The 26802-nt window shown below is 41.2% G+C and overlaps 1 protein-coding gene across 1 annotated transcript; it reads left to right on the forward strand.

Moving 5' to 3' along the window:
- The first annotated feature begins 1015 nt into the window (after positions 1 to 1015).
- On the forward strand, positions 1016 to 21554 carry grm5a (glutamate receptor, metabotropic 5a). The gene is made up of 18 exons (XM_073479647.1): positions 1016 to 1043; positions 1572 to 1849; positions 1944 to 2077; positions 3441 to 3702; positions 4046 to 4160; positions 6264 to 6513; positions 13897 to 14132; positions 14237 to 14358; positions 14454 to 14578; positions 14673 to 14841; positions 15658 to 15784; positions 16341 to 16458; positions 17507 to 17693; positions 18548 to 18706; positions 18794 to 18919; positions 19013 to 19195; positions 19314 to 19483; positions 20669 to 21554. Exons 1-18 carry the CDS (start codon positions 1016 to 1018, stop codon positions 21552 to 21554), a joined length of 3675 nt encoding a protein of 1224 aa, XP_073335748.1.
- The last annotated feature ends 5248 nt before the right edge of the window (positions 21555 to 26802 follow it).

The raw sequence follows: 26802 nt of genomic DNA on the forward strand, positions 1-26802 counted from the left end.
AATCATGTTTGACCTAATAGTTACATTTACACTAGTGAAAATGTGAAAAATGTGTGTCTAACCTGATGATTTACCTCAGATTGATGTTTTCACTTGAGAACAGAGGTTCTGTTTTGTTTGTTTTACGTTTAAAGGTGCAATATGTTTAAATTTTAGTAGAAAGCATTTGAAAATTAACTAAAATTTAATCAACAGAATGTGATGAAATGACAGTTTTGACTTCATGACGTCTTTGTGCAGCGATATCTACTGAAGTTAGCATGCTAACCAGCTATCCCCGGCCCGTCCTGGTCGAAAGCTCCCTCGCCTGGTGCTCCGAACTGCTAGCTGCACGGCTAACTGAGCTAGCAGCCACTCTGCCCCCTGGTTGTGTGGAGTGTGGATTCGACAGCTGATCCAGCTCTTACATATTGCACCTTTAAATGACTTTGATTTTTAAAAAATGGTTCTCATGAAAGAAACACATGAAAGCAGGGGAGAAAAATGTTTGGATTCACTCTGACCTTCAGCGAAGAGAGGGAAAGAGTTAAAGGATCATTTTGCTTTAATGTCCTGGGCACTATCATTTTCCATCCAGCTTGAAAGAACCATAACCATGTCTCTTTGAATACAGAGAGTGCAATAACTTCTAATGAAAAGCCAGGAGGCATGGAGCCCAGCAGATTGTACAGTCATTACTTTTACCTTTATCACATTTGAAGTTGGAACTAAATGTGCCGTGAGCTCAAACTTTCCAATTAAATGATGTCTGATTAATGACTGATTGACTGATCGTTGCCACAGAAGAGGAACTGGCGCCATCGCTCTCCACACCAAACACCACTTTACGCGTTCGTATCCTTTACTACTTTCCTTATACATTTGTTTACTTCTTCCTTGGCTCGCCTCCCGCAGCTTTCCACAGTATCCACAGTACCAGTTTAGTCACTGTTGATGCTCCATGCCTTCCACTGCTTTTTGGAGTAGGAGGAGGAGGAGGAGGTGGTGAAGAAGAAGGAGGAGGAGGGATGGAGGGATGGAGGGGGGGGCCGCCGTGTGCGTCAGTAAGTCAAACATGTTCCAATAACGGGCTATATTATCTGCTGCTATTTGCAGTGTGCTGTAGCCAGGCGCCAGACTCCAGCTTGAGCAGAAAAACCGGCAGCGCTTTTTCCCCTTCTTGTTGCTCCTGTGTGATGGGGACGGTCTCTGAAGGAATGGCATCTGCAGGGCTGCTGGCGGAGAAGAGGTAGGATGAAGTTGTTTGAGAATGCGGTGCGCGCAAGGATGAACGGAGCCTTGAGATAATTGAGTTTTATGGAAGTTGTTGGTGTCTCATCCTGAACAAAAAGCTGAATGTGTCAGTTTGAGCTAAACTGAACGACGCTGCCAACGTCTTTTCAGCACCAAGGACAGCAACTAGATATTTTAGGAAGCCAAGTGAAAAGAAGAAGTTTTAAATAAGCAGTGTTTTTTTTTAAAATGAATAACCAAAGTTGCTTTTCTAACATCAGTCCACCTTAAAAACAAATGTTGACTTGTCTCATGCTGGAAAGCCTTCGTTGACTTCCTGTCCCTGTCCTTGTCTTCAGGACCCCTGGACCCAAAAGCACCATGCCAAACTCAACACATCCATCTGAACCCCAGCTCTAAGAGAGGACAGAGGATGGCAGGAGGTGTGAGGAGGAACACATTGTATGTGAGGCTGCTGGCTGTGTGTGTGCTCCTGGGAGCCGATCTGAGCTGGCCGGGCCTGAAAGGGGTCGGGGTCAACGCCCAGAACAATGAGCGGAGGGTTTTAGCACACCTCCCCGGTGACATCATTATAGGGGCTCTGTTCTCTGTGCATCATCAACCACCTGCAGACAAGGTACATGCTGGCTGTGTGTTTATGCGTGTGTGTGTGGTCATTTTCTACATTTGAGGTAAATGTTAATAATCCAGGTGTGTTACACTCTGCTCAGGTCCATGAGCGAAAGTGTGGGGCGGTGCGAGAGCAGTATGGGATCCAGAGGGTGGAGGCCATGATGCACACCCTGGACCGAATCAACGCAGACCCCAATATCCTCCCGAATATCAGCCTGGGCTGCGAGATCAGGTCAGAAACCAATCACAACACTTCTTATACAGCAGTAAATTGTTAGCGAGCTTTACTGTTGGCTTGCGATTGTTGACACAATGAAGAGTCTTGATGCGAAAGAACCAACTGCGGCTCATCCGAGACTAGAAAGACAACACTCAGGGTGTGACAATACCTTTAAAACAGTATGCAAGGACTTCAGACAGGCAGGGCTCCAACCAGCTAGAAGACTCACAAACAGACAGAAAAACTGCCTCAATTTAGCCGATTTGTTGGGCATCATCCTAGTTATCATCACAAATGTAGGAAAATTTTGCCTGGATTCTGTTTTTAACACAATGTGATGTTAAAAACAATACACTGGGGCATGGTCTGTTATAATACAATGCACTTGTATTCAATTTGGAAGCATTAAAGGAGGACCGAGTTGAAAAGTAGAAAAAACAGCTGTTAATGCAGACATCATTGCATCTGGATTTTGTTTTTCAAATTCAACAGTAATAATTTATTATTTATTAATCTGGTTCTAACATTCTATATGGACAAGTATTCTCATGTACTGTATTATAAAGAGTAACTGTTGAAGGAGCAAACAAACTTGTAGAGAGACTGTAGGTAACAGGAGAACTGAGGCTGGAGGAATTAGGCCATTAGAGAAGAAATGGAAGAGCGTATGCAGTGAATTACACTAGACAGAGGCAGCCGTCTGGGTACAATAACCTGCAGTAAACCTATTACGAACTACAGGACACAACAACAGGGCTGTCTGACCTACTGACAGAGGATGGTTGGCGACATTACCCTAAAAATCAAAGGACAGGTTCAGATCTTTTTTAAGCGGAAGCTTCTACAGTATTCGAGTGCCATATGTGAGTTGAAAGAGTTGATGGCCGCAATCATTCCTCCTCTCCATAAGGGCTGTGAAGTGATCTATTCCAAGCGCACCCACACTGTAATAAAAGAGGGACAAAATCCACAGATTCAGTTTTCCACAGAAGTCATTTCAATCTCCAGCTGAAGCTAAGACGAGGCTGCATGTTGCTGCTGTTGTGCCATTTAGCAACAAACGTGAGTAATAATCTATCCCCTGCAGCTAAGCAAGGAAACGAGAAGAGCATAGAAAGGCAAATTTGTGCTAAAAAGATACCAGCTTGCTTTGACTGACTCAGACAGCTGAATTCTCACATTAGCTTTGGCTGAACTTTGGATTGCAGGCTTCTCGCTGCTCCAAAAATTGTGTTACTCAAGTGGTTCTTTAAAAAGCACGAGGCGCAGGCTCTGTACTTAAAAAGCATCCAGTTGGCCACTCCAATTTATCCTCCTCTTATTCCCATGTTGCCTGCCTGAACAAATATGAACCCAACCAATCTTTCTCCACCAGGGACTCATGCTGGCACTCTGCGGTGGCGCTGGAGCAGAGTATTGAGTTCATTCGGGACACACTGGTGTCCAACGAGGAGGAGGAGAGCCAGGGCAGGTGTACTGCCGAGGCAGGGAGCTTACTGATGCAGGGGAAGAAGCCCATCGTGGGGCTGATCGGACCGGGATCCAGCTCGGTGGCCATCCAGGTGCAAAACCTCCTCCAGCTCTTCAACATCCCACAGATAGCTTACTCAGCCACGAGCATGGATCTCAGCGACAAGGTAAGAGAAAAATAACATCAAAATGACTGCTCATGACTGCTTTTTACTTAAGTTGCAGTGTAGGCTTTTTAAAGTAACTTGTAACTTTATTATCCTCTGATGATTATGCAGCAATACAAACAGATGTGTACTTTGATGGATTAGCTATCTAATGGACACTTAAACATCTGTAGCATCCCTTATTCTGAAATTCCTCTGGAAGTCAATGTGCAGTGATTTTAAATGTAACAGGGTTTATAATAGGGGTAATTATGGATGCATGTGTGACTGGTAGACCGTCTGTCACAGAGAGACATCCAAAGTAGACTGCCAATCATGTGAACATGTAAATTTCTTCCCACAGAGCCTGTATAAATATTTCATGAGAGTGGTGCCATCAGATATGCAACAGGCCAGAGCCATGGTGGACATTGTCAAGAGATACGGCTGGAGCTACGTGTCCGCAATACACACAGAGGGTGAGTCTGTCATTCTCTTCTGCATCTGTGTCATCTGTTGTCGTGTAAAAACACTGGTGCAACTGTAAATTGTATCTCTGTGAAGCTTGTGAAAGTCTCTTTATTTTCTGACAGAAAATGAGAAACACATCTGCATCTGCATTATTGTGGGCAGAGCCTGACTCAGTTCTTACTTTCAGTTCTTACTTTCAGAGTTTTACTTTCTGACATTCTGACCTGCCATCGACATGGAAAAAGCTCTGCTGAATCGTGTACTGTATCACCCTGCTGCAGCAAACACGCCAAAGAAAACCTGCGCAGTTCAAAACCGCCATAAATTCACTTCCCTGTCAAACTTCTGATCTTAGTTGTAACTATACTCTACATTAAATGTATGACACAAATATGAAATGTAATTGAAATTAGCTCTGATTATATTCTCTGTAATCTGGTGGCAAAGCTGGCAGAGCTTCCCAGGAAACATCTGTCATGGGCTTTGAACATTCCGGGTGTCATGGACACTCTGTCCACTGATCTCAGTGATGTTTATCCCCAGATCAGATTCTTACAGCAGTCGCTCATGATCAGATTTCCATTTTATTACTTACTTTTTGTTTAGTTTTAAGATACTTATGTCAAATCACCCATAACTTTAGGAAGCAATGAACATATTTTTCCCAAAACGAAACACATGATGCTGTGCAAAAATGCCTTATTTGAATTTTCTTTATACGTCACCACAACTGAATCTAGAACAGCGATAAGGCTGATCTCCAACTCATATTATATATTACTAATCCCACTTATTCAAAAAAAAGCAAAACATGGTATTGGCATCATTCTTATCATCGGCCTGAAAATTCAATACCGTTCCATCCATTTTGTTGCTTTTTTTTTACCTCTTTGTGGCTCGAGGCCATATGTTTATGGAATAAATCCCTCTTGATAAGAATAAGTGCTAAATCCTGACTGGATGGTTCCAGTTCCTTCCATGAAAATACCGAACTGTTGCAGAGGAGGATGTCATTTGCACGCTAAATGTTCTTTTCCAGGATGAAACCTCGTGTCATGGGGAGCTCTTATTGCAGAATCGTTAGTGTTTTTAAAGTCCAGCAGGCAGTGGGATGAAGATGACTGCACATTTGTTATTCTATGTATTAAAAGATGCACATACTTGACTTATTTATTAATTTTTTTAGATAATTAAGTCAGCGCAGAACCTGTTCAAGTCTACCTAGAGAGCCCTGTACAGGTTTGCTAAGACAACCAAACAAAGCAAACAATCTGTGCAAATTTGCCCCACATTTAATATGCTTTTCTGATTCTCTGCCTGGATCCCTTTTGGGGTTTCTAATCTCTATGAATTTACACAATATATACAATATATACAATATATATATACAAATATATTGCCTTGGTAGTCCAACACCGCAATTATAACACCTTATCTGTCAGGTGCAGGCGCACCTCGCATGTTACTCTGCATGGCATTTACATAAATCTAATGACGAGGTGAATGACCCAGTAAAAGACATACACTTTCAAAGACTAACAGTAGCTCCAGAGGTTATGATCTTGCTTATGAAACACTGTTATGCTCAGTCTACTTTCAATTACAGTTTGCCTACACCTGCAGGCAACAGGCTAATTCTTTTTTACAATGTTGGCTGCACAAAAGGCAAAGAGGGTTAGAGAGAGAGGACGGAAATATTAAACAATACTATAATTAAAATGCAAACATAAACAGAGCGTTTCAAAACTGAAATACTATGTTACCAGTCGAGGAGGCATACCACATATGGGAGGAAAACTCTCACGTAGTAGTGAAAAGGATGCCTCAAACAGTGTCATGCCAAGAGTGAGAGAGTACAGAAAGTAGGTGACCTCATTTCCTGCAAAAACAGGCAAGTCTACCCCCCGACAGCTCCCTTAACGGGGATCAAATCACCCGATCCTCAAGTGTTGTGCCAGCATTGAACCAGTGTATGTAATTGCCCACAACCTGCCATTACAGCAGTGTATTTGATTGTCTACACATTTAAACTGCTTTGTGAGGTGAAGAAAAGTCTAATCAGTTTGGTTTGTTAACTTTAATGAGATAACAACCCATTTCCCCCTCCGTAGGTAACTATGGCGAGAGTGGTATGGAGGCATTCAAAGACATGGCAGCAAAGGAGGGAATCTGCATCGCCCACTCTGACAAGATCTACAGCAACGCAGGCGAGCATAACTTTGATAAGCTGTTGCAGAAGCTACGAGGCCACCTGCCCAAGGCCAGGGTGGTGGCCTGCTTCTGCGAGGGCATGACGGTCCGAGGCATACTGATGGCCATGAGGCGGCAACGTCTGGTGGGAGAGTTTCTGCTAGTTGGAAGGTGAGTGCTGGATTGACGGTGTGACGAATTTATGATGCATTGCTTACTCATATACTTGTATTGTGCATTCATTTCCAATCCAGACTCTCTTTAGCAGTCCGGAATCATCAGACACGATGTGTTTGTTGTCACTGGCGCCATGTTTGTCCTCTCATCATCATCCTTGTTGTCATCCACATCGCATCCATCAACTTCATGGTGGTCTAGGAAAGCTAAGGTATTTCTAATGGACTTCTTTGTATATTATTCATGACTCAAGGTGTAGATTTCTTAAAATTGGATGTACTCGGTACATTTGGTCTGTACTGATTCACTTGTTGCTATTATTAAGAATTCTGCTCTGTTTTTATTTGCTAATCCAAACAAGGATCCTTCATGCAGATGATTTATTGGAGCAGCAGGATGTTTTTATACCTGGTATTTAAATGGGATCTCTATCCGAATATGTTATTCGGATAAAAAAGTGAACTAATCCTGCCTTTGCATTTACACCTGGTATTTTTGATGCATTCTTGTCATCCTCATTGAGATCAGATTTCTGTCTTTCAGTGATTTGAGGTGGGGGGAAATCGGCCCTGGATTCTCTTAAAAAAGTCACAGTTTCGTCGAGTTGATGGAGACTTTATAAACATTTTGTCAAACGCTGTCTATGACAGACTTAATTATCTGTCCCTTCTCGGAAATTTGGCAAATATAAAGTCCTGTCTTTGTATAAAAATATATTGTTTTAGTCTGTCTTGATGTTGCAGTACTGACATGAGGGCTACTCTAACTACATAAATTATATGCCTTGTTAACAGCAGATCAGCTGCATAGGCGTGTACACTGCCCACTGTTGCACACGCTGTCTTTTCTTACTGTATATCATTACTTCCCCACCTGTATTGCTTTCAGTTCTGCTGAATAGCGCATCTTTTGGCGCTGTTATGGCACAGTACGATCAGTAATTAGAGGCGTGTCCCTTTCAGCTGTCTTGCTTGCTTGCTCTTAACTTGGAAAACAGCCTATGTTCTCTATAAAACAAATATTTATATGAATGTCATGTTGTGTACAGATGCCAGCACAATGCAAGCCACACTCCTCCCACACTCAGAAGATTCCTATAGAGAAATACAGTAAATTAATCATAAAACAATATTAAATAGTACAATGTTGTCATTGTCACTGTTGCAACAGTAAACAACAGCCTGTGAAATAAGGAGGTATAGGTGGTAGCCAACTTAACAGACAAATGAAAAGATAAAGCAATGTTGGTTTCCATTGTGATTAAATATGCAGCATCTGAATCCATCCTTGAAAATAAAACATTGCGGAAGATCACACATTTTAAAAACTAGACTTAACTAGAGATTGGGCATGTTGTGTAAGAGACAAAGTACACAATACATTGTTTTTTTTTTTAAAGAAATAAGTGGGAAAGAGGGGGTTGATTTAGCAGGAGGCTTCACTCTCTCCAAGAATAACATGTTTTATTTTAAGGTTTAGCTCTCTGGCTCGCTCTCGTCCCTGGTGTTCTATAAATGCCTTTCCTCATTAGGAGCCACATATGTAGGCTGTCGCTCAAATCTGACAGCTGGAAACATAAAATAACCTTGAACTACATATTGCAAAACACCACGCTCTATAATCCATGTTACCACAGAGCCCCCAGGCAGTTGTGCGCTGTAGTATGCTCACCTTTAAAGATTATATTGAATATGTTAAGATATTCCGTCCTCCTTCAACGTCATGTTTTTGACCTCACTTTGTTGGCTTCATCACCTTTTTTCTTGTTATTCTCGTTAGTTACCTTACCTGACCTTATCCTTTTCATGTCGGCCTGGAGGATTTATCGCCAGGGTTGTGTACATGCACAGCGCGTGCCTGGGTTCCATTTATAGAAAGAGAGAGGCCGAGAGGAGCTGTTTTGTTTTGTTGTCTTTTATTTGTTTTGTTGCCAGCACTGCTTAAGCCGATTTTGAACTGTTTGTATCCAAGCCACCATAAGCCTTTATGGTGATGGATTTGTCTGAATATTGTTTGTATGAACAGATGGACAATCTGTGTATAAATGTGTAATCTGTAAATATAAAACACCTTCCACGAATACAAATACAAAAAAAATAAAAATGCTGAAATGACATCATCAGCAGGCAATCACATGCTCTCCGAAAAAAGGTTGAGTGATACAAGTGGATTTTTGTTCAGACGGGCAAGAAGTTTGTCAAACTCTGTGTGTGTAATCCTCAAGCACAGAACTGAGATCCACAAATCCCATCTTCAAACTGGCTTCTCAAATGCTGCTCAAATGTTGTACATGTTAAGAAGATATTCACAAATGCAGATTTTCAATCTGTTCACACAAGACAGGTGCGTCTCCATAAGCCTCCACATTTGGTGGATTGCCTTGAAATAATGTAGAGACATTCATATTTCCCAAAGGATGAATCCTACTAACATCAGCGAGCCCTCGCTTTTAATCCAGTACTCACTGGTTCTGAGTGAAATGTTTTCCAAACTATTAGACTGATTGGCATTACATTTGGCTCGCTCAGTCATTCAAGATGAATTGTAATAAAGTTTGCATTCACTCAACTTTCCATCAGAGACTTGCAGTCATGTAGTTTGTTCACTTTTTCACCTTTTTATCAGATTATGATGTTTCTGTGGCTTCCACTTAAGCTTTTAATCAGGAAATAACATACTGTGGATAACAGCTTAGATCTCCTCTGTACTCAATTGCTGCTGGTTTATGTCAAAATATGTGCCACGCTAATGACATTCCCATCAACCCTTAGCTGTACTTTCGGTTTAGTGCTTATAAGCTAATGTAAGCATGCTAACACACTAAATTATGGTTATCAGTTAATGGTGAACAATATGCAGATCTAATCGACACTGTGCTTAACTAAAACCTTCAAAATCCTTCCTGTCACTCTTCATCACTCGGTGCCACTCATTCCTTGCTTATTGCAACAAAAGTCTTCTCGCACTGAAATAAACATGAGCACGGGTAATTTAAAAGTTGTTTGCACACATAATAAATCAAGTCTTTCATGTCCAAGTAGAAAAGATTTTAATCAGAGAAAATATTTTAATTAGGGTTTTATCCGTTTATTAAATGTTGGTGTGGGCTTTGGCTACAATGCTTTCAGTATTACAAACTTACTTGTAGGAGGTTTTCTAACAGTTCGAGGCAGTAGATCTACATAGCAGGGAAGGTTAAGAGAAGAAGTGGAGTAGCATTGTGTTACACTTCACTCTTATTCATCCTATTTATTAATCAGCTGATTTTATTCTAAATAGTTTCCACTGATGTTTTATTGGGTTAGTTTAGTCTAACTTTTAGTCCTTTGTCCTTCATAATTACATCGGCCCACTCCTCCTCAGTCCTCGTCACTGCCGCCCCTCCTTGTTGTCCTTAGGGGTGGCATGGCATTCCCTTCACACAAGGTGCTTCAACCAACAACTTGGAGTTTCTGAAGATCCCCCACTGGCTTCCCACCCACAATACTGCTATTCGTGCTTGTTGGTGCAACTGACTAAGCCAGAACAGACTGTTCACATTCCCAGGTTGTCGAATGCTGACATTTTGTCTCTGCGTCTCATACAGACGCACAAGGCACTAATTACTGCCTGTGTGAGACTCGCAATGCTATCAACTCAACTATAGGCCCCTCTAGAGCAACTCGGAGCTGGTGATGTAGTATAAAGAACAACAAAGTCTGCAAAGGGAAAAGGAGGCCGGGGGTGAAGGATGGGTCAAATGAACTTTCAAGACTTTCACCCAGGAGATGGCTGTTAGCATCCCTTGCATGTGATACCAAAAGTAAACATTGACTTATGGTAACTTACATACATACTTAACTTGCGTCACGTACGTAACGTAACATTAGGTGTTAACTTTATGAATAATAATAGTACATTTTATTTAGAGGCGCCTTTCAAATCATTCAAGGACACCTTACAAGACCCGAGACCCATGTTAGTCAAGCGTGCAGATGGTGTAGTGAGTTGAATAGCAGAATAGGATCTGAGAGGAAGGTGTGTATATATGTAGGAGTTCAGAAAGATACAGAGGAGCTAGGTCATGGACGGCCTTAAAGGTGAGGCGCAGAATTTTATAATCAATACGATATCTAACAGAGAACCACAGAAGCTGCTGAAGAACCGGAGTGATATGATCTACAGAGAGACTTATACTAACCTAACATACGTCAATTTTCTCAAACCATGATCTTTTCCTAACCAAGTAATTTTGGTGCATAAACGTAACAAAACTGCGGTTATTTCAGAACCATGCGTTAGAAAGGCTTTCTGGCAGTCTCATAGACCAGAGATGTCGACGGGCATGACAAAACAACGTCAGTATTTGACGAACTGCATTGGCAAAAAACACAGCAACCAAGGTTGCTTGGGTAGAAAGGAGGAGGAGTGTTTCTCCTCCGGTCCGTTCTGACAGCTGTTTCACTTTTTTTCCACGTCTTGTTTGAATTAATTTTAGAAATGGACTCCTTTCCAGCCTCAAGTTTATACCACTAGAGTTCACAAGTGTCCACTCAGAGAAGACCTGGTTCCATAAGTTCAGCAGTGTTGTGTTTCATGAAAAAAAGAAAGCAAAATATGTGTGTGTGTGTGTCTGTGTGTCTGTGTGTGTGAAGCGCACACTTGTGTGTTTCTTCAGGCTTGTAGGTGGTGCAGCAACACGCTCCATGCAGCATATTGCCCTCCCAGGTCGTTGTGTGGGTTTCAGAGCTCTCGTTCAAGAGTGATTCAAACTATCCAGAGTCAAAGCCCTGCATGCTTTTCATATCCATTCCTGTCTTTTTTATGCCAGTGCACAATTTCTGTGCTCGCTTCTCTAAGGATGTGTTATGAAATGATCTCCTACCTCACCCAGAGAACCAGGCATCATAAAAAAAAATCCACCCACACAACTGTTGTGTAACTCCGGCTCGGTTAGCGAAGTTTTCAAAAATGACTTCTCTTGCTTTTTTTGTCGGTTAGAAAGACAAGAGTGCTTTTTTTGTGTCAGTGAGGTGTACTTGTTTACATATATGCACATGTGTGGAGGTGTAATCAACCCTGTCTGTCTTTGTGGTTTGTAGACAAGTGTCCAGAGGGAAAGATGATAATAATAGACGGAGTAAAAACCTTTTCAAAGAGCTCACTGATGAAATAGTTTATCGAGTCTTAGCCCACAAGGTTTCTGAACAAATGGCAGATCTGATGTGTCTGCAGACGCCGCAGTCTGCTGGTGTTTGTCTGGTGTTTAAAGATTATGGAGCATCACATATCTTTTTGTACTTATAGTCAGAGAGTGTTCACTAAAAAAACTGAGCAAATGATTAATAATTTGTGTTACATTTCCAAGTTACAAATCGATATATGCTCTGAAAATCAGAATTGGTAATAAGATAACAGATTGGTTCATAACAGCAGTATGTTTCTACACTGCAGGGCTTGTATCTGCACTGAGATATTTGCTCCTAAAGTTGTTAAAGTAAATCAATACGCTCTTCATTACCAGCGCGTCTCAATGGACTTCACAGATAATGAGCCTACAGAGATCTAATTAATCATCAGACAGACTCAAACTTTATAAACGAAATTACGTGACCATGGAAGCAGCACATACAAACAAAGCATACAACTCAGAATGACAAGGCAATGATAACAAGCCTCTCTATCCCAGCTAGCCAAGTCCTCCCAGCACAGTCCACCTTTGATCCCTGGCGGTTTATCTTTGCTCATGAACGCCATTTTGAAAAAAATCACTTCACAATTCTCCAACTTAGATTTGTGAGCAAATACTTTCTATTTTCATCACCCCGTGAGTCTTGTGTTGGTGCATCTGAGTCATCATGATAAATATTTTATTTTACTGTAAGTCTCTGCAGAGCAGTCATTAGGTTCATTTTGCGAGGCACCGCCTGTCTCCTTCAATCTGTGAAACGGTGGTACGAAATGTAGTCATAACCAACTGCAGTTTTTTTTACAGCAGTTTATTAAAACTGCAATCATGGTGGGTCTTATTTGACTTTATATAACCATTATAAACTGTACAGAGTAATCTGTTCTAACCTCAATCCTGTAGTTAAAACCTTGATTTCTGAAATAGTTCGTCTCAAATGTTTTTTTAATCCGAGCTTATATTAGGTGTTACGGTAACATTTGCTTCTTGGACTGCAGAGCTGGACTATTTGAGGTTGTCAGCCACCTTGTTATCCTCCTGTTGGTGAAACCAGTTTCATCGGCTGTAATTGTGAACCTGCTCCATGGCTAAATGTAGAATGTGTGCAATCATTGTTTTGGTTAACTATTCTTCCCCGTCAAACCATAATCCTAATCATGTCTCTACCCACCACCTCTGCCATGCATGCTAGATTTCCAGCCTGTGTTAACAGTTAAAGAAATCTGCAAATGTGTTACAAAGCATGCTGTTCCCCATTAGCTCACCTGCTGGTTCTGAACAGAGTTCTGAATGCTTCAAAGTTCTCTGGTGTTAACAATGTTAAAGTGATGTCTCCCTTGTAAAGGTCAATAAAAACTGTGCCTTTTAATCCTACTGTCTGTTGTTCTTTACAGATAACAGACAAAAGGAGTTTTCCACAAGTATTGCTTAGGCAACAGTCATATCCTGTGGAGGACTAGGGATTAATACATTTCAAAATGAATAAATTAATCAATACAATGAAAAAGTAAATAAATAGTACTAAGATAAATAAATACAGAGTCAAATTAAAGTAAAACAATATACATTTAAGTCATATTCAATGTATTTCTTCTACATTTATTTTCAACATTATTTTTGGTGCATTTAAGTGCATATTCGTTAATTTTTTTTAGGCTATTTATTTATTTATTTCCAATTTTGGCAGTTTTACTCCATAATATCCTGTTATGGTTTGCAACATAGAGCAGCAGTTCAGATGCTTCAACTGTAAAAAGTGTACTATATACAGTATATACTGCATGGTTTCTGTGTAAGGATTAGAAAGCTAGAGCTGTGCTGATTTAAACAATAGCCTTAAAGAAAACAAAAAAAATCAATACAAAAAAGACACAATAAATCAATAAAGAAAAATCAAGACTCAAACACTTAATAATAACATCATTACTAAATAGTAAATCTATAGGTGAGTAAACTTTAGTTAATAGTTATTTAGCTCTAAACAAACAATGAAATGCTTTATAAAATATTTTTTAAGCAATTGTTTATTGTAATGTTGCAATGATGCTTAACAAAAAATCTATTTAAAAAAAGAAGAATAAAGCAATGAAACAACAAAGAAAAAAATCACGTAAAATAAAAAAAATCATTGGGTCTCATTGGGACTGATCCTTACTCTAACAACCTGACATACCTTTATCTGTGTCTCCCCTTCTCCTCCTCCTGTTCAGTGACGGCTGGGCCGACAGGTACGATGTGACTGATGGCTACCAGAGGGAGGCGGCTGGTGGGATCACTATAAAGCTAAAGTCGGCATATGTGACCTGGTTTGACGATTATTACCTGAACTTGAAGCCTGACGCCAACCTGAGGAACCCCTGGTTCCCCGAGTTCTGGCAGCATCGCTTCCAGTGCAGGTTGAGGGGACACCCGCAGGAGAGCAGCACGTACAACCGCACCTGCACCTGTTAGTACGACACAGAAACCCTCTTCCACACACCTCCTCAGACACTTATCATGGTTATACACGGATTGGGTTTCTCCTTATGAGCAGGTCTCTGTTCCCCACAGGGAGAGAATCTCTGCGCCTCCATTATGCCCAAGACACTAAGATGGGTTTTGTCATAAATGCCATCTACTCCATGGCTTACGGCCTGCACGCCATGCAGGAATCTCTGTGTCCAGGATATAAGGTACAATATTTAACAGTTTGCTTTCACAATCAAACAGAAGCAACTTTATAAACAATTACAGTATTGACAGTGTTTGCTTCTTCCCTTGGTGCCAGGGTTTGTGTGAAGCCATGCGACCCATTGATGGGCGCCAGCTGCTGGAATTCCTGATGAAAACCAACTTTACAGGCGTGTCTGGGGAGGCCATCCTCTTTGACCAGAATGGAGACTCACCTGGCAGGTAATGGATAATGCAGGAACAAAGGAAAGAAGGAGGGAAAGCGAAGAGAAGTGGAAAGAACTTCTAAATGTATGCATATGCTATTTCACCTCAGGTATGAGATCATGAACTTCAAGCACATAGGCGAGGATGAGTACGCTTACATCCACGTGGGGAGCTGGGACCAGGGTGGCCTGAAGATGAACGATGAGGAAATCTGGAGTAACAACAGTGAGGTCATCCAGTCCGTCTGCTCTGAGCCCTGCCAGAAGGCACAGATCAAAGTACGCACCACAGAAAGACACATTTTCATACACTCATGCCTCACTGTAGACCAGAGAATACAGTATGTCATAGTTTTACTCTAGACTGTCAAGCAAGACCCACACACCAGCCTCAACTCAGTGCCTCAGGTTTGCAGTCTAAAAAAATCGCTCCAATCAGATCGTCAAGTGCCCAACCAGGGACTCAGCGAGGCTCTTTGTTCAAGTTTTAATCATGTCCCATCTGGGCTTTTGTAGCTCCCCGCTGCCCATCCAAATCATGGCGAACACTGCAGCCTGCCTCCTCTTCATCATCCCAATAGTCTCTAACGTTAAACTCTTCCTACACACTCTGCGCTGACTCGCTGTAATGTGGCAGCTTGTGGGGAATTCAGAACCCTGATCTCGCACACGAGGCTTTGAGGCGATCTGCGTTACATCCATCCAACATATAGTTTACAGATCTGCTGACCTGTGTGTCATCAGACTGTGAGAGTAGACTGTAATCACCCAGGGCAGCCCCATACGAACATGCAAAAAAAATGACAAAAGTTTAGATTTCAACCCAGAACTTTCTACAAGTGACAGTATGAACACTGCCCTCCATGATGCTGCCACTCTTTTTATATTATCTTTATTGAACCTTCTCAAAGTTATTCTATCAATCCATCCTCTTTTTTCTTCTTTTGATCCCCCGGTGAAGAAATTCTCATTTCCCTGCCCTGCAGGGCTGTCAGAGTGTGAGATTAGCTACAGAAAAGTGCCACTGGAGCTTTGAGACCTTTCCACCCATTCCTACAAGTGTGTGTGTGCGTGTGTGTCTGTGTGCGTCTCAAGGTGATCCGTAAAGGAGAGGTGAGCTGCTGTTGGACCTGCACTCCCTGCAAGGAGAATGAGTTTGTGTTTGATGAGTACACTTGTCGAGCCTGCGTCCTTGGCTCCTGGCCCACAGATGACCTCACTGGTAAGCGCACTTTATTTATGTGTCTGTAACTTTACAAGATTTGCACACAGGCCAGAGGAGCGTTCAATCTGGGTCACGCACCCCAAATCCCCTTACATCTCACGTAACTAACACACCACAAACAGTCACACTCTCTACTGCACACAAATACTCATGTACTGTACACACATCTAGAGACTTTAGATCGTTGCCAGAATACAGGATTTGGCTGAGGGCAGATTTATGTACTCCAAAGTCTGTAAAAAAAACCCCAGCTTGAAACCATTTTCAGGCCCTTTTGTAAACACTTATTGTCTCGTACAATATTTCTGTTCTCTGTAGTCGAACAAAAAAGACTGTATCCTCCGTAGGAGAGCATTAGTGTGTTTATCCTGTTATTACTCTGTTTTATCGGCCTCTGATCCCCTCTGAAGTTTCACATCCACGTCAAGTTATGACAGTGTTCCATGCAAACACACAATTACACATCCTTTCACTATAACTCTTGCAGACAAATCCAAATTTTCCATGGACTTTTCTGTCTAGTCATCCCCTCAGTCTCTCTGTATCCACTCAGGTTGTGAGCCGATCCCGGTGCAGTATGTGCGTTGGGGGGATCCAGAGCCCATTGCTGCAGTGGTCTTCGCCTGCCTGGGCCTTATGGCGACACTCTTCGTTACCTCTGTCTTCATCAAGTAATAATTACATAAAGCTTTACAAGTTGTTTACGTAAATGGTTAAAATCAGTGGGTCAAAACAATTTTAATCAGAAGAGAAAGATCTTCATTGACTGATTTTTTTTATGCCTAAACAAACAAAATAAACAAGCTTTCTTCATTTTCTTTAAAGACTTTAAAGGACAACACAATTTCATATTGTTTTACTTGTGGCGGACCCTGCCATCTTTCTACCCTCAAACAGTGTTCTGGGGACCTTATTTTCCTCTGAGAACAGCTCGTTTATTCAGTTGAGGAAAGAAATCATATTTCTGAGTTTGTATTATTACCTCATTGATATTGTTAATATTAAAATTTTGAGTTTGAATTTCTTCTCCAGAACTACATAGTGCTCCTTTAACCAGTACCTATGGATAAAGACCACCCAAGACAAGGGTTTGTTTTGACCCACCGTGTTTTTACTTTTATAACTAAAATGCATGCTCGCTTTTTTAAAACTTGAAAGTTACTAATATTTGTCGTGTTGTTAATGGCATAAATCTATGTCTGATTTTATATTTTTTTTACACACATTAAACTACAATAAAATCCAGTTAATAAAAAAAAAAAGGATGTGTCAGGAGAGGTAGAGAACAGGCTTACACAACGTACCTCCTCTTCCTTAAAGGTGCGATATGTAAGAATTTAGTTGATTTGTTTTGAATTCTACAGGTGGTCAGTTTTTACATACAGAAAACCAGACTATAACAAAAAATAAGTTATAAAAACTAAGCTAACATAATTTAAATGCAACCAAAAATGATGACATGAAGCACACACAATAAGCAATAAAAACAAAGACATACATAAAAATTACAGAGGATTACTTTCCCAGATAATTTACGGTAGATACAAAATATAAATATATTTAAATATAAAAATATATACAGTATAATCATGCTAGTATAAAATTTCATGACTATACAGTAACCCAAAAAGAAATCAGTGAGCTTCTGATTTATGTGTTTTCTATATCAATGTGCCCTTTACTGCTTCAGCCATCTGACATAATGTGACCTCTCTGTAGATTTTGGGACACCCCTGTGGTCAAGTCATCCAGCCGTGAGCTCTGCTACATCATCCTGGCCGGGATATGTCTGGGCTACCTGTGCACCTTCAGCCTTATTGCCAAGCCCCACATAGTCTACTGCTACCTCCAGCGGCTGGGAATTGGCCTGTCCCCTGCCATGAGCTACTCTGCTCTGGTCACCAAGGTACTCTCTTTTCTGTTTTGTTTCCAGCAGATAGAGGAACAAGCACACACAGCTCCAGTCAGTGTTACGTTTCATTTCCTCTGAAACTGAGTCAAAGCCCCATGGCTCATTTTGTTATCTGATTTTTCTATTAAACTGTACAATGCCACAGAGGTATAACTATTCCACAAAGCAAAAAGTCATCTGTCAGTGATTAAAGGTCTGATTTGACACACTTCCATGTGAAACAGGATGTTTCGGAGCAAGATGCTTTGAATAAAAGGTTCAGAAGTCAACAAAACAAATGTACAAATATAGACTGAAAGAAGCTGTTGAAGATCACGCACATTGTAAGGAGGAACACACAGTATGCAGGCGTATATTGTATGTGTTGGAGCCTTCGGCAGAGGAGAGGGCTGATGATGATATTGACACCCTAATAGATACAGCTGTTATTATGAGTCAGCCTGGTAGATATGATGCATATGAGATTAGATCACTTAAAACAGATGTTTTATTAGAGTGTGGGATCATCAACACTGACACAAGGGTGTTCTTAATTTTTACAGTACATTTCTCATCCTCAACCACATTTGCTCAGAAAACATGTCTACTGTCAGTGTTTTTGAGGTTTTTAGCATAGAAAGAAGTGCATCCAAGGATCCGGCCAGGAGCTACCTGCACAAACTGGATGATGGCCAATTGTAAGGGAGTTTTGGTAGAAGTTGAGGATCTGTGTGTGGGCTGTGAGTTTGATGTTTAAGATCTGGGAACTGAAAAGCGGATTATTGTCATGAATCAGTGCAAGTGAGCGGTATTATGCACCGCTGATTTAAGTGAAGCCAACATTACCATTTGATCTATTTTTGATCCAGACCAACCGTATAGCACGGATCCTGGCAGGCAGCAAGAAGAAGATCTGCACCAAGAAACCGCGCTTTATGTCCGCCTGCGCACAATTGGTCATCGCCTTCCTACTCATACTGCTGCAGCTGGGGATTATTGTGGCGTTGCTTATCATAGAGCCACCACAGGTATGTGTGCGTGTATGTGTGTCTTACAATATGGGGGATGTTCATTTACATATCTATATGGCCACAGCGACCTTTATCTCCTCTTAGGTGATCTATGACTACCCCAGTATCCGCGAGGTACACCTGATCTGCAACTTGACCACTCTGGGGGTGGTGGCGCCTCTGGGCTACAATGGCCTTCTTATCCTTAGCTGCACCTTTTACGCCTTCAAGGTACTTCTTACATTGTTCTTATACTTTTCTTTCTCTGCACTCAGACTTTTTCTGTAACTTTTCTACTTCAACTTTCTTCCTTTTCTCCTACAGACTCGTAATGTTCCAGCTAATTTTAACGAGGCCAAGTATATTGCCTTTACCATGTACACCACCTGTATCATCTGGCTGGCCTTTGTTCCTATTTACTTTGGCTCCAACTACAAGATCATAACCATGTGCTTTAGTGTCAGCCTCAGTGCCACAGTGGCTCTCTGCTGCATGTTTGTCCCAAAGGTAAGAAATGGAAACACATACTCTCAAATTCAAAGAATTTCCTGACTTCTTTTTTTGGTGTCAGTTTTTGCATCTTTTTATGCTAACAAGTATTTTTGGTGTTCATTTCCATGGCAAGGTGTACATCATGCTGGCCAAGCCTGAGAAAAATGTCCGGAGTGCTTTCACAACATCTACGGTGGTGCGCATGCACGTGGGCGATGCTAAGAAAGCTGCCAAGTCTGGAAAACCCTCCAGCAGCATGGCCAACTTATTTCGACGACGCGGGTCAGCGCAGGACAACATCAGGTATGTGAGGCGAATTCAGTGGGTATTAAACTATGAATAAATTAACACCTCAGTATTTAAAACACCTGTGCCCAGTTGAATAACGGGACCTCTTAAGAGAACATTTCATTAAAGTGGTTCTAATTAAGTAGGTGCTTTCACAGAGCAAAGACACAAAGTGATTCATGAAGAGTCAAAAACGCCAAAAAGGAAGACGATAAAAACAGCAAAAACAATTAAACCAGCAGCAACAGAACTTAAAATCCTACAAAATTACAAACACTTCACAGCATCAGGCGGAATAATCAGGCACTTTAAATAAAGAAGTCTTCAGCTGCTTTTTAAAGGTGTCAACAGAGACAGCAGAGCATAAGTCTGGAGCGAGAGTGTTCCACGGTGTCACAGCCGCCACTTCAATGGTGAAATCACCTTTTGTTCTTAGTGCGAGGGAAAACCAGTGAGCCTTGGTCAGAGGGGTTAGGGTTATGCTATACTTTGGCATATCAATCCAACAACAATTTGGCCTCCTTTTGTGCAGATTTTTGTCATAAAAACACCAATCAGCACAATTATGGTTTGCATTGCAATCACTCCACATTTTACCTTATGGAAGGACTCTGTTAGGATAAAGAAAGCTGCAGGCAGGTAGAGACAGGGCAGCCATGACCAGGTCTAATAGTAAAGAATCAACCTGCTTGGCTTATTGTTAGGAAATCTAATCATAAAAATCATAAAAAGGGCAATCATTAAAAAAGCCAACTTGATACTTTTTCTTGTTTGGAGTGTCTGGCTTGCCCTTGGTTTTAATATTCAGCGTATAGAGATGATGACTCTGCTGAGACATTTCACGATGCCTTCTCAATCTGTCTCTAATAAATCAGAGCTTCAATCCAGCACAACAGGTTGGATACACCAGGGGGAAAAACTGGTCCCTGAGCTGCGAAAAGGCAACCTCATTTGGGTTAAATACTCCCAGAGGAGACTCTCTGCCTTTAAGGATTTCTCTTTCTAGGGAAGAGAAAAGAAAATGGAGGGGAGATGTGAGATTACACAGAGCACAAAAGATAGAATGGGGGATGGTAGAAATTCTGACTAGAAGACGTAGAACATGAATATTCATGATTTACTCAAATGATGGTAATAATCACACAGTAGATGTGATTATCTGTTCTCAACCGATGTCTCTGTCTTTTATATGTTTTCTAGTTCCAATGGGAAATCGGTGACATGGACTCAGAATGAGCGCAGCTACAGACCAAACCTGTGGAAGAGGATGTCGTTCCACGTCAAGAAAAAGGAAGCAGTGGAGGTGAACCAGACGGCCATCATCAAGCCCTTCTCTAAAGACGGAGATTCGCCTGCGGACGCCAGCGTCACAGAGCAGTTTGAAGAACCACAGGCGTCTCAGCCCTTCGCCTGCTCCCCCTCTCAGTCGCCCCTGCCCACAGTCAGCCAGCATGCAGCGAAGGCCATGAGCTTCCAGGGAGGAGAGGACGGAGAGGAAGCACAAGCTTTACCCACCTACGTACCTGAGCACTCTGCCGGGGTCAGAAGAAAAGGCGGGGACAACAACATGGTGGACGGCGGGGACATTAGCGTCATAGGAGTGGGCGACATCGGCATAGGGATGATTGGCCAACCTCAGGGCACCACCATCATGGACCAAATCAGCTGCGTGGTTAACCGTTTCACCGCCAACATCAGTGAGCTGAACACCATGATGCTGCCGGGGGGAGTCACCGTCAGCCCCAACTCCACCACCCCTGCGCCCGCAGAAGCCGCCCCCTGCCCGCCACCGTACCAGCCGCCCAGGAGCAGACAGGCCCCCTCCACGGTCACCACATACGCGGAGGTGGCAGCCGTCTCCAACTTCTGCGAGAACCAGCGACCAGCAGGTAAGATTTACGAGCACCTGGCGGGGACTTGCGTGAGCGGCAGGCGAGCCAAGGATATGGAGGAGCTGGTGGCTCTGACGCCTCCATCCCCGTTTAGAGACTCATCTCTGAGCTCTGATGGCAGCTCCCTGGCCTCCGAGGCTGAGTACGACCAACTGCTGCTGAGACACTACAGTCAGAGCTCCTCCTCTCTCTAAACCTGCTCTTTTCACCTTGTTTATCCTCTGTTTGGAGTATTTTAAACTACAAAGGACTTCAGGCTGGACCAAACTCTTTGATGCCTTTCTACATGTGGATATCCTGAATGTTTAAGCAGTTTTTGAAATACTTTTTTCATTTTCACATTGGATTGAATACACCCACGCATGCCTCCATTGAGTGGACTGAGAGAGAAATACCAGTGGCAAGACTGCAGAATCATTGCTTCATCTTTTGTCTGCAAGTGAGTTTGAGAAAAACTGAAACACACATACGGGCATTTTACAGACTTTTAAACGACACAGGAATGGACACGGGTTTCTCACTCAGTTTTAAACGTTTCAAATTCCAAAGAAATACTGATACGTTGGGTTTAAAGAAATGTAAAATCGCCAGTTCCATTTCTATTTCATTATAACATGGTGACCAATCATAAGTGGGGGAAATTAACCAAATATTTATGTTCAGTCTTTCTTTGGATCTTGCAAAAAAAAAATGGCTCATATATTTAAAGTCAAATTGGTAGTTGATTAGGTAAGATATTAGAACACTGAAGATAGTTGCATTTAAAGAGACAGTTCACCCAAAAATCAAGGATTCATATTTTTTCTTGTAGTGCAGTTTATCCAACTGGACAGTTTTGGTGTGAGTGGTAGAGTCTGGATACTGGAAAAGAAAATAGTTCCTACTCTGTGAATTATGTTGAGTAACTGGGTCATGATGAGTGCCATCTAGTTCCATTATATTTGAGAGGAGGCTGATATCTCCATAACTCGGCAACTCACGCCAAAACAATCCAGATGGATAAAAAGCAGGTGAGAGGAAACTATGTATATTTGATTTTGGGGTGAACTGTCCCTTTAAGTTTTTTTTTTATTATTATTCTACATCATCTATTATCATAAACACAAAAAACGTTAATTGTTTTTTATTGCTGATACTATTGCTGTTGACTTTCTGTATATGTACAGTATTGTTTTTTACTGACAAACTGCCCTAATGATTCATATTTGGAGACCCAGGTGGCTGCAGATTGTACGAGCATGAAGGCAGAAGACAATAGCTCTGCCTGAAACTTGACACATTTTTTCTGCCCTCTGATTTGTTGTCAGTGACTCAACATAGCATTCTGTATCCAAAAGAAGAAAGTGTACAGATGCTGCATTGTGTGAAGCAGGTTGTTCTCAATGACCTTCTCTTTTCTCGGAAAGAGAACATTTACTGAGAATGAAACCATCCTGAGAGGACAGGGAGCTCTTTATGTCTCAAGGGAATGTAAGACATTGTCTCAACGGGCACAATATCATCAGGTGTCTAACCCACAAAGAGCTTATGGACTACTTGGATGTCTTCTTTAAATCTTTTCTCTTGATGTGACTTAATTGAATGTAGGATAAGTGGACCAAAATGATCCTCCACCTCAGGATGTGTCTGAACCAAAATCCTTTCTGACGTCAACTCCTACCTGCCGAACGAGCGCCGTCACCTGTTTCCAATCTGCATGATGTCAAGATTTGTTTGCACTCTTTAAGTTATATTTGTAAGGAAGTACATTTTAATATTGTACATTATGATTAATAGATGCAGTAGCAAAGTAATGATACTATTAGTGATATTGATGTGTGTTTTTAACATTAGTTTAAGGAGGAGGAAGCAAACTGAATGTGTGCCAGATTTTTGCAGACATGTATTGCGAAACAGTTTGTTTCCAGCCTGGCTTTTTGCCTACATATGTGCCAATGTCTCACTGCAGTTAATGACGTCTTGTTTCTATAAATGGGCTCACACTGAGAATCCTACTGTGAGCCCATTTAGATTCTAATCTTTCAGGCATTATAAGGAGGATATTATTTTTTATAATATTTGATGACTTTGTTGTTTCTTATGCTTGAATATATTCAATGAATATTCTTTTTTTTATTCTTTTCTTTTGTATCTGAATTTTGGCTTCTCTAAGGATGTAGATTAACGAAAAAAAGGACTCACAAGCTCGCAGCTGTAACTGATGATGTCCATGTGGGGGCTAGCTTGCGTTTTTCTGTATGTTTACACAGGCAGGAATGTGTTAATGTTTTTTGAAACGTGCCGTATTTTATACTGGTTTTTAATGTAAAAATCTTCATAGACAGTTGCCATATTTGCATGCAGGTTTGTGCCAACTGAAATTTTTGCAGGTGCATACTACTCTTTATGCCAATGATTCACTGACGTTCTCTGCAGAAGACATTTGTCTTGGTCTTATCTCTTCATCTGCCTCTCTGATAGACAGAATTTACTATTTAGACTTGTGCTGCATTAAAGGTTTCCATCCAAAATGTGATCCCAGTTGTTTGTAATTCATTGTTTAGAGGACAAAGAGGCTGTTCCCAGTTAGTTTTACAATCCCTCCTGAGTGATCCGATCACAAGTGGACAGCTTCAAGCTTGTCAATTCACACCTGGCATTAAATGTTGTGACTTCTTGCGATCAGATCCCACTCCCCCGCTCTATATACAAATAAACACCTAACAAACCGGAACAAACTGATATGTTTTTTACAGAAAGAAAGAAATATTTTCATGTATAAGGTTTGCCGAATTGACAAGTAGGCCCGAATAGTTAAGAATTGTCGTGGACAGCGTTTCACAAAGTGTATACAGTTTCTCTTAATGTAAAAGTCTCAAAATTGAGCGTTTTTTGAAGGGAGTCTGGTGACTTTCACCACAGATGACAAAGAAGTAGCCTGTATTCGTTACTGTTGATTGTATTTGTAGAATTTGACATGCTTACCGTCATTATGTTATATTCTTTAATTCATTTAGTGTAAACAGTGAAATCAGTTGAAACAGTGCGTTCAAACAGTAGCTGACGTAGCTGTCCGCTGATCAGATCACTCAGGGTGCATATTGATGCCAGATGTGAACAAAGACTTTATCTTCCCAAATGAAAAATCTAAATTATAACAGGAAGAAAATGACATCATTACCTACATCTTCACTTTTTCCTCCAGCAACAACAATAATCACAGTATAGAACAGGTGTTATTTTTCATTTACAAAGGACACTTGAAAATCTGCATTTCTAAACTAAACGTGTCATGTTCGAAGGAGTCACGTTTCCTTTCGTTGCTGAGAACTCGACCGAGTGAAGCGTTATTTTTACACTTCCTGAGTCGATGTTACCTAGGAACCTTTTCTAAATAAGAAGATAATTGTGTCAAATCACAGTGCGATAATTAATAAACCTAACGGGAAATAGGGTTTCTAGGCCACTCTTTATTAAATAACATGTGATATAATTTCCTATGTCGTATATTGTAGACCACGCTGTTCGGTGAAATTAATATTCGCTAGATGGTGGGCAAAGTTTATTCATAGTTAGAGCGTAATAGCTTTGATGAGTCCAGGGAGAAAGCAAGGCCTCAGTGGACCAACTCTTTGTTTATCCTTGAAAACTGATTGTACCTCTCAGTACAATGCAATATAATTCAACGGCACCACAATCTACCGCTTTAAAGCGACCATAAAACTGAATCAACACCTTCGATAAACACGAACCATTATAGACAGATCATAGTCTGTACACTGACATACAGTATGCTGGGAGAGGTTACTGTCCTGGCACTGGAGGTATACTGTATGATGATTCCTCTCACTCCCACGAACCACTTCAGATTCACACGATTAAAAACTCATATGGCTTGAGTGCACTGGGGTCGAGTTTGCAGGAAAATATGTACATGAACAGCCTCTGACTTGGCATTGATGTGTATGTAACTAAAGGCAACAGAAGCCAACCATTTCAACATTATTGCGTCTACTGCTGTTTGCCAAGGTGTGTGTGTGGACACTGTCAGAGGCAAGAGGGGGAAAACTAAAACCCCCATTCACATATGAAGCTATTAAGAGACGAGAAGCAGCAGGATGTCAGTGTAGTCACTGTGGGATGTCCTGTAGAGCTCTGTGGGCGATGCCTCATATGACATAATAGCCCTTGTGTTCAGTACAGCTGAGTATGTAAACCAAGTTACAGATTGAGTGAAGAGACTGTCAGCCTGGTTGCATCCGTCTGTCTGTGTGAATGCACTCATACTCAGTACTCTGTGAACCAGTTGGCAGATAACACCAGGTCTGGAGTCTGCTGAAACAAGAGCTTTGCTGATTGACATCAGTCTGTGCTCCTGATTTAACTCGGAAAGGTCATCCTGATGTCCCAGCAAACATGCTCCATTGAGCAGGCCTCGTGACTCATGCAGACGTGTCTTCTCTCTGTGTGTTAAATTGGCTTAATTTAATATGATAGCATATCCAATAATCCAATTATGGCCCAAAGCAGAGAAAGGTATCACTCTGAGTTGTTTATATTATGTTAATATTCTGTGGCTCATAATCTGATTTAAAGCTGAACACATTCAAATCTTGTTTTCCTGCAGTATTCAACGTCAAAACAACTTTTTTTTGTTAAAATTGTGCTGGTAATTAGTCTTAGGGCTTGTGTTTATCTTTGTAATAACATAACAAAAAAACTAGTTTTTAATGCATTCTTTTGATGGACTGTAAATGTGCAAACATTTGTATTCAGAGAAAGACACACCACTCTGCATAGGACACTTTAAATGATGAGACAGTGGAAAAGACTTAATGAACAGTCTTAGCAATTGCATGTTCGCCCTTTTTGACATGCCTGGTCCAGCAGTGGTGTAAACGTATAACATGTGTCAATATCTTGTCTTTCAACATGAGACTAAAATGGAGGCACTCTCTCTTACCTGGACATGAATGACATTACAGGGTCTTTTTTGTTAGGGCCTGATCGTGTAGTTGTTGTCCAGTATGCGCTGATGTGAAAACTTTTTTTTAGAGATTAAAATGTAGAAACAGATGCTATAATTTATAATTCTTAAATTCCCTGTGAGGTTTATCAGTGCACTGATGTCATTTTACACAATAAAGTTTCATGTTAAACTGTAAAATATACTTCCTCCATTACATATCTTGTCACAAGTATTTGATAACCACATTTGAGGGATCAGTGCAAAAAATGTGTGTATATCAGCCACTGATATCAGCTTTTTTCTCCCTAATATAAGCCCATAGTGGCCAAAAAAATGAGTTGGGCTCTAATAATTGTATAATAACTGCATTGTAAGGCTGCATGTAAACACACATTTTAGGAGCATTCTCTCTTTGGCCAGATGTTGGAGGCAACCTGTGTAGAGAATTTAGCATTTAAAAGGGAATCCAAGGCCAGTACCAGCCTCTCCTGCAT

This window comes from Pagrus major, chromosome 13 (genome assembly GCF_040436345.1).
Source record: "Pagrus major chromosome 13, Pma_NU_1.0".
In the NCBI taxonomy this organism is placed as follows: Eukaryota; Metazoa; Chordata; class Actinopteri; order Spariformes; family Sparidae; genus Pagrus; species Pagrus major.

Coding starts and splice junctions, on each gene's coding strand:
- grm5a (XM_073479647.1), top strand. CDS start 1,016: ATGGAGGGGGGGGCCGCCGTGTGCGTCA. Junction 14,133..14,236: donor GTACAACCGCACCTGCACCT/GTTAGTACGACA, acceptor TGTTCCCCACAG/GGAGAGAATCTCTGCGCCTC. Junction 15,785..16,340: donor GCCCACAGATGACCTCACTG/GTAAGCGCACTT, acceptor GTATCCACTCAG/GTTGTGAGCCGATCCCGGTG.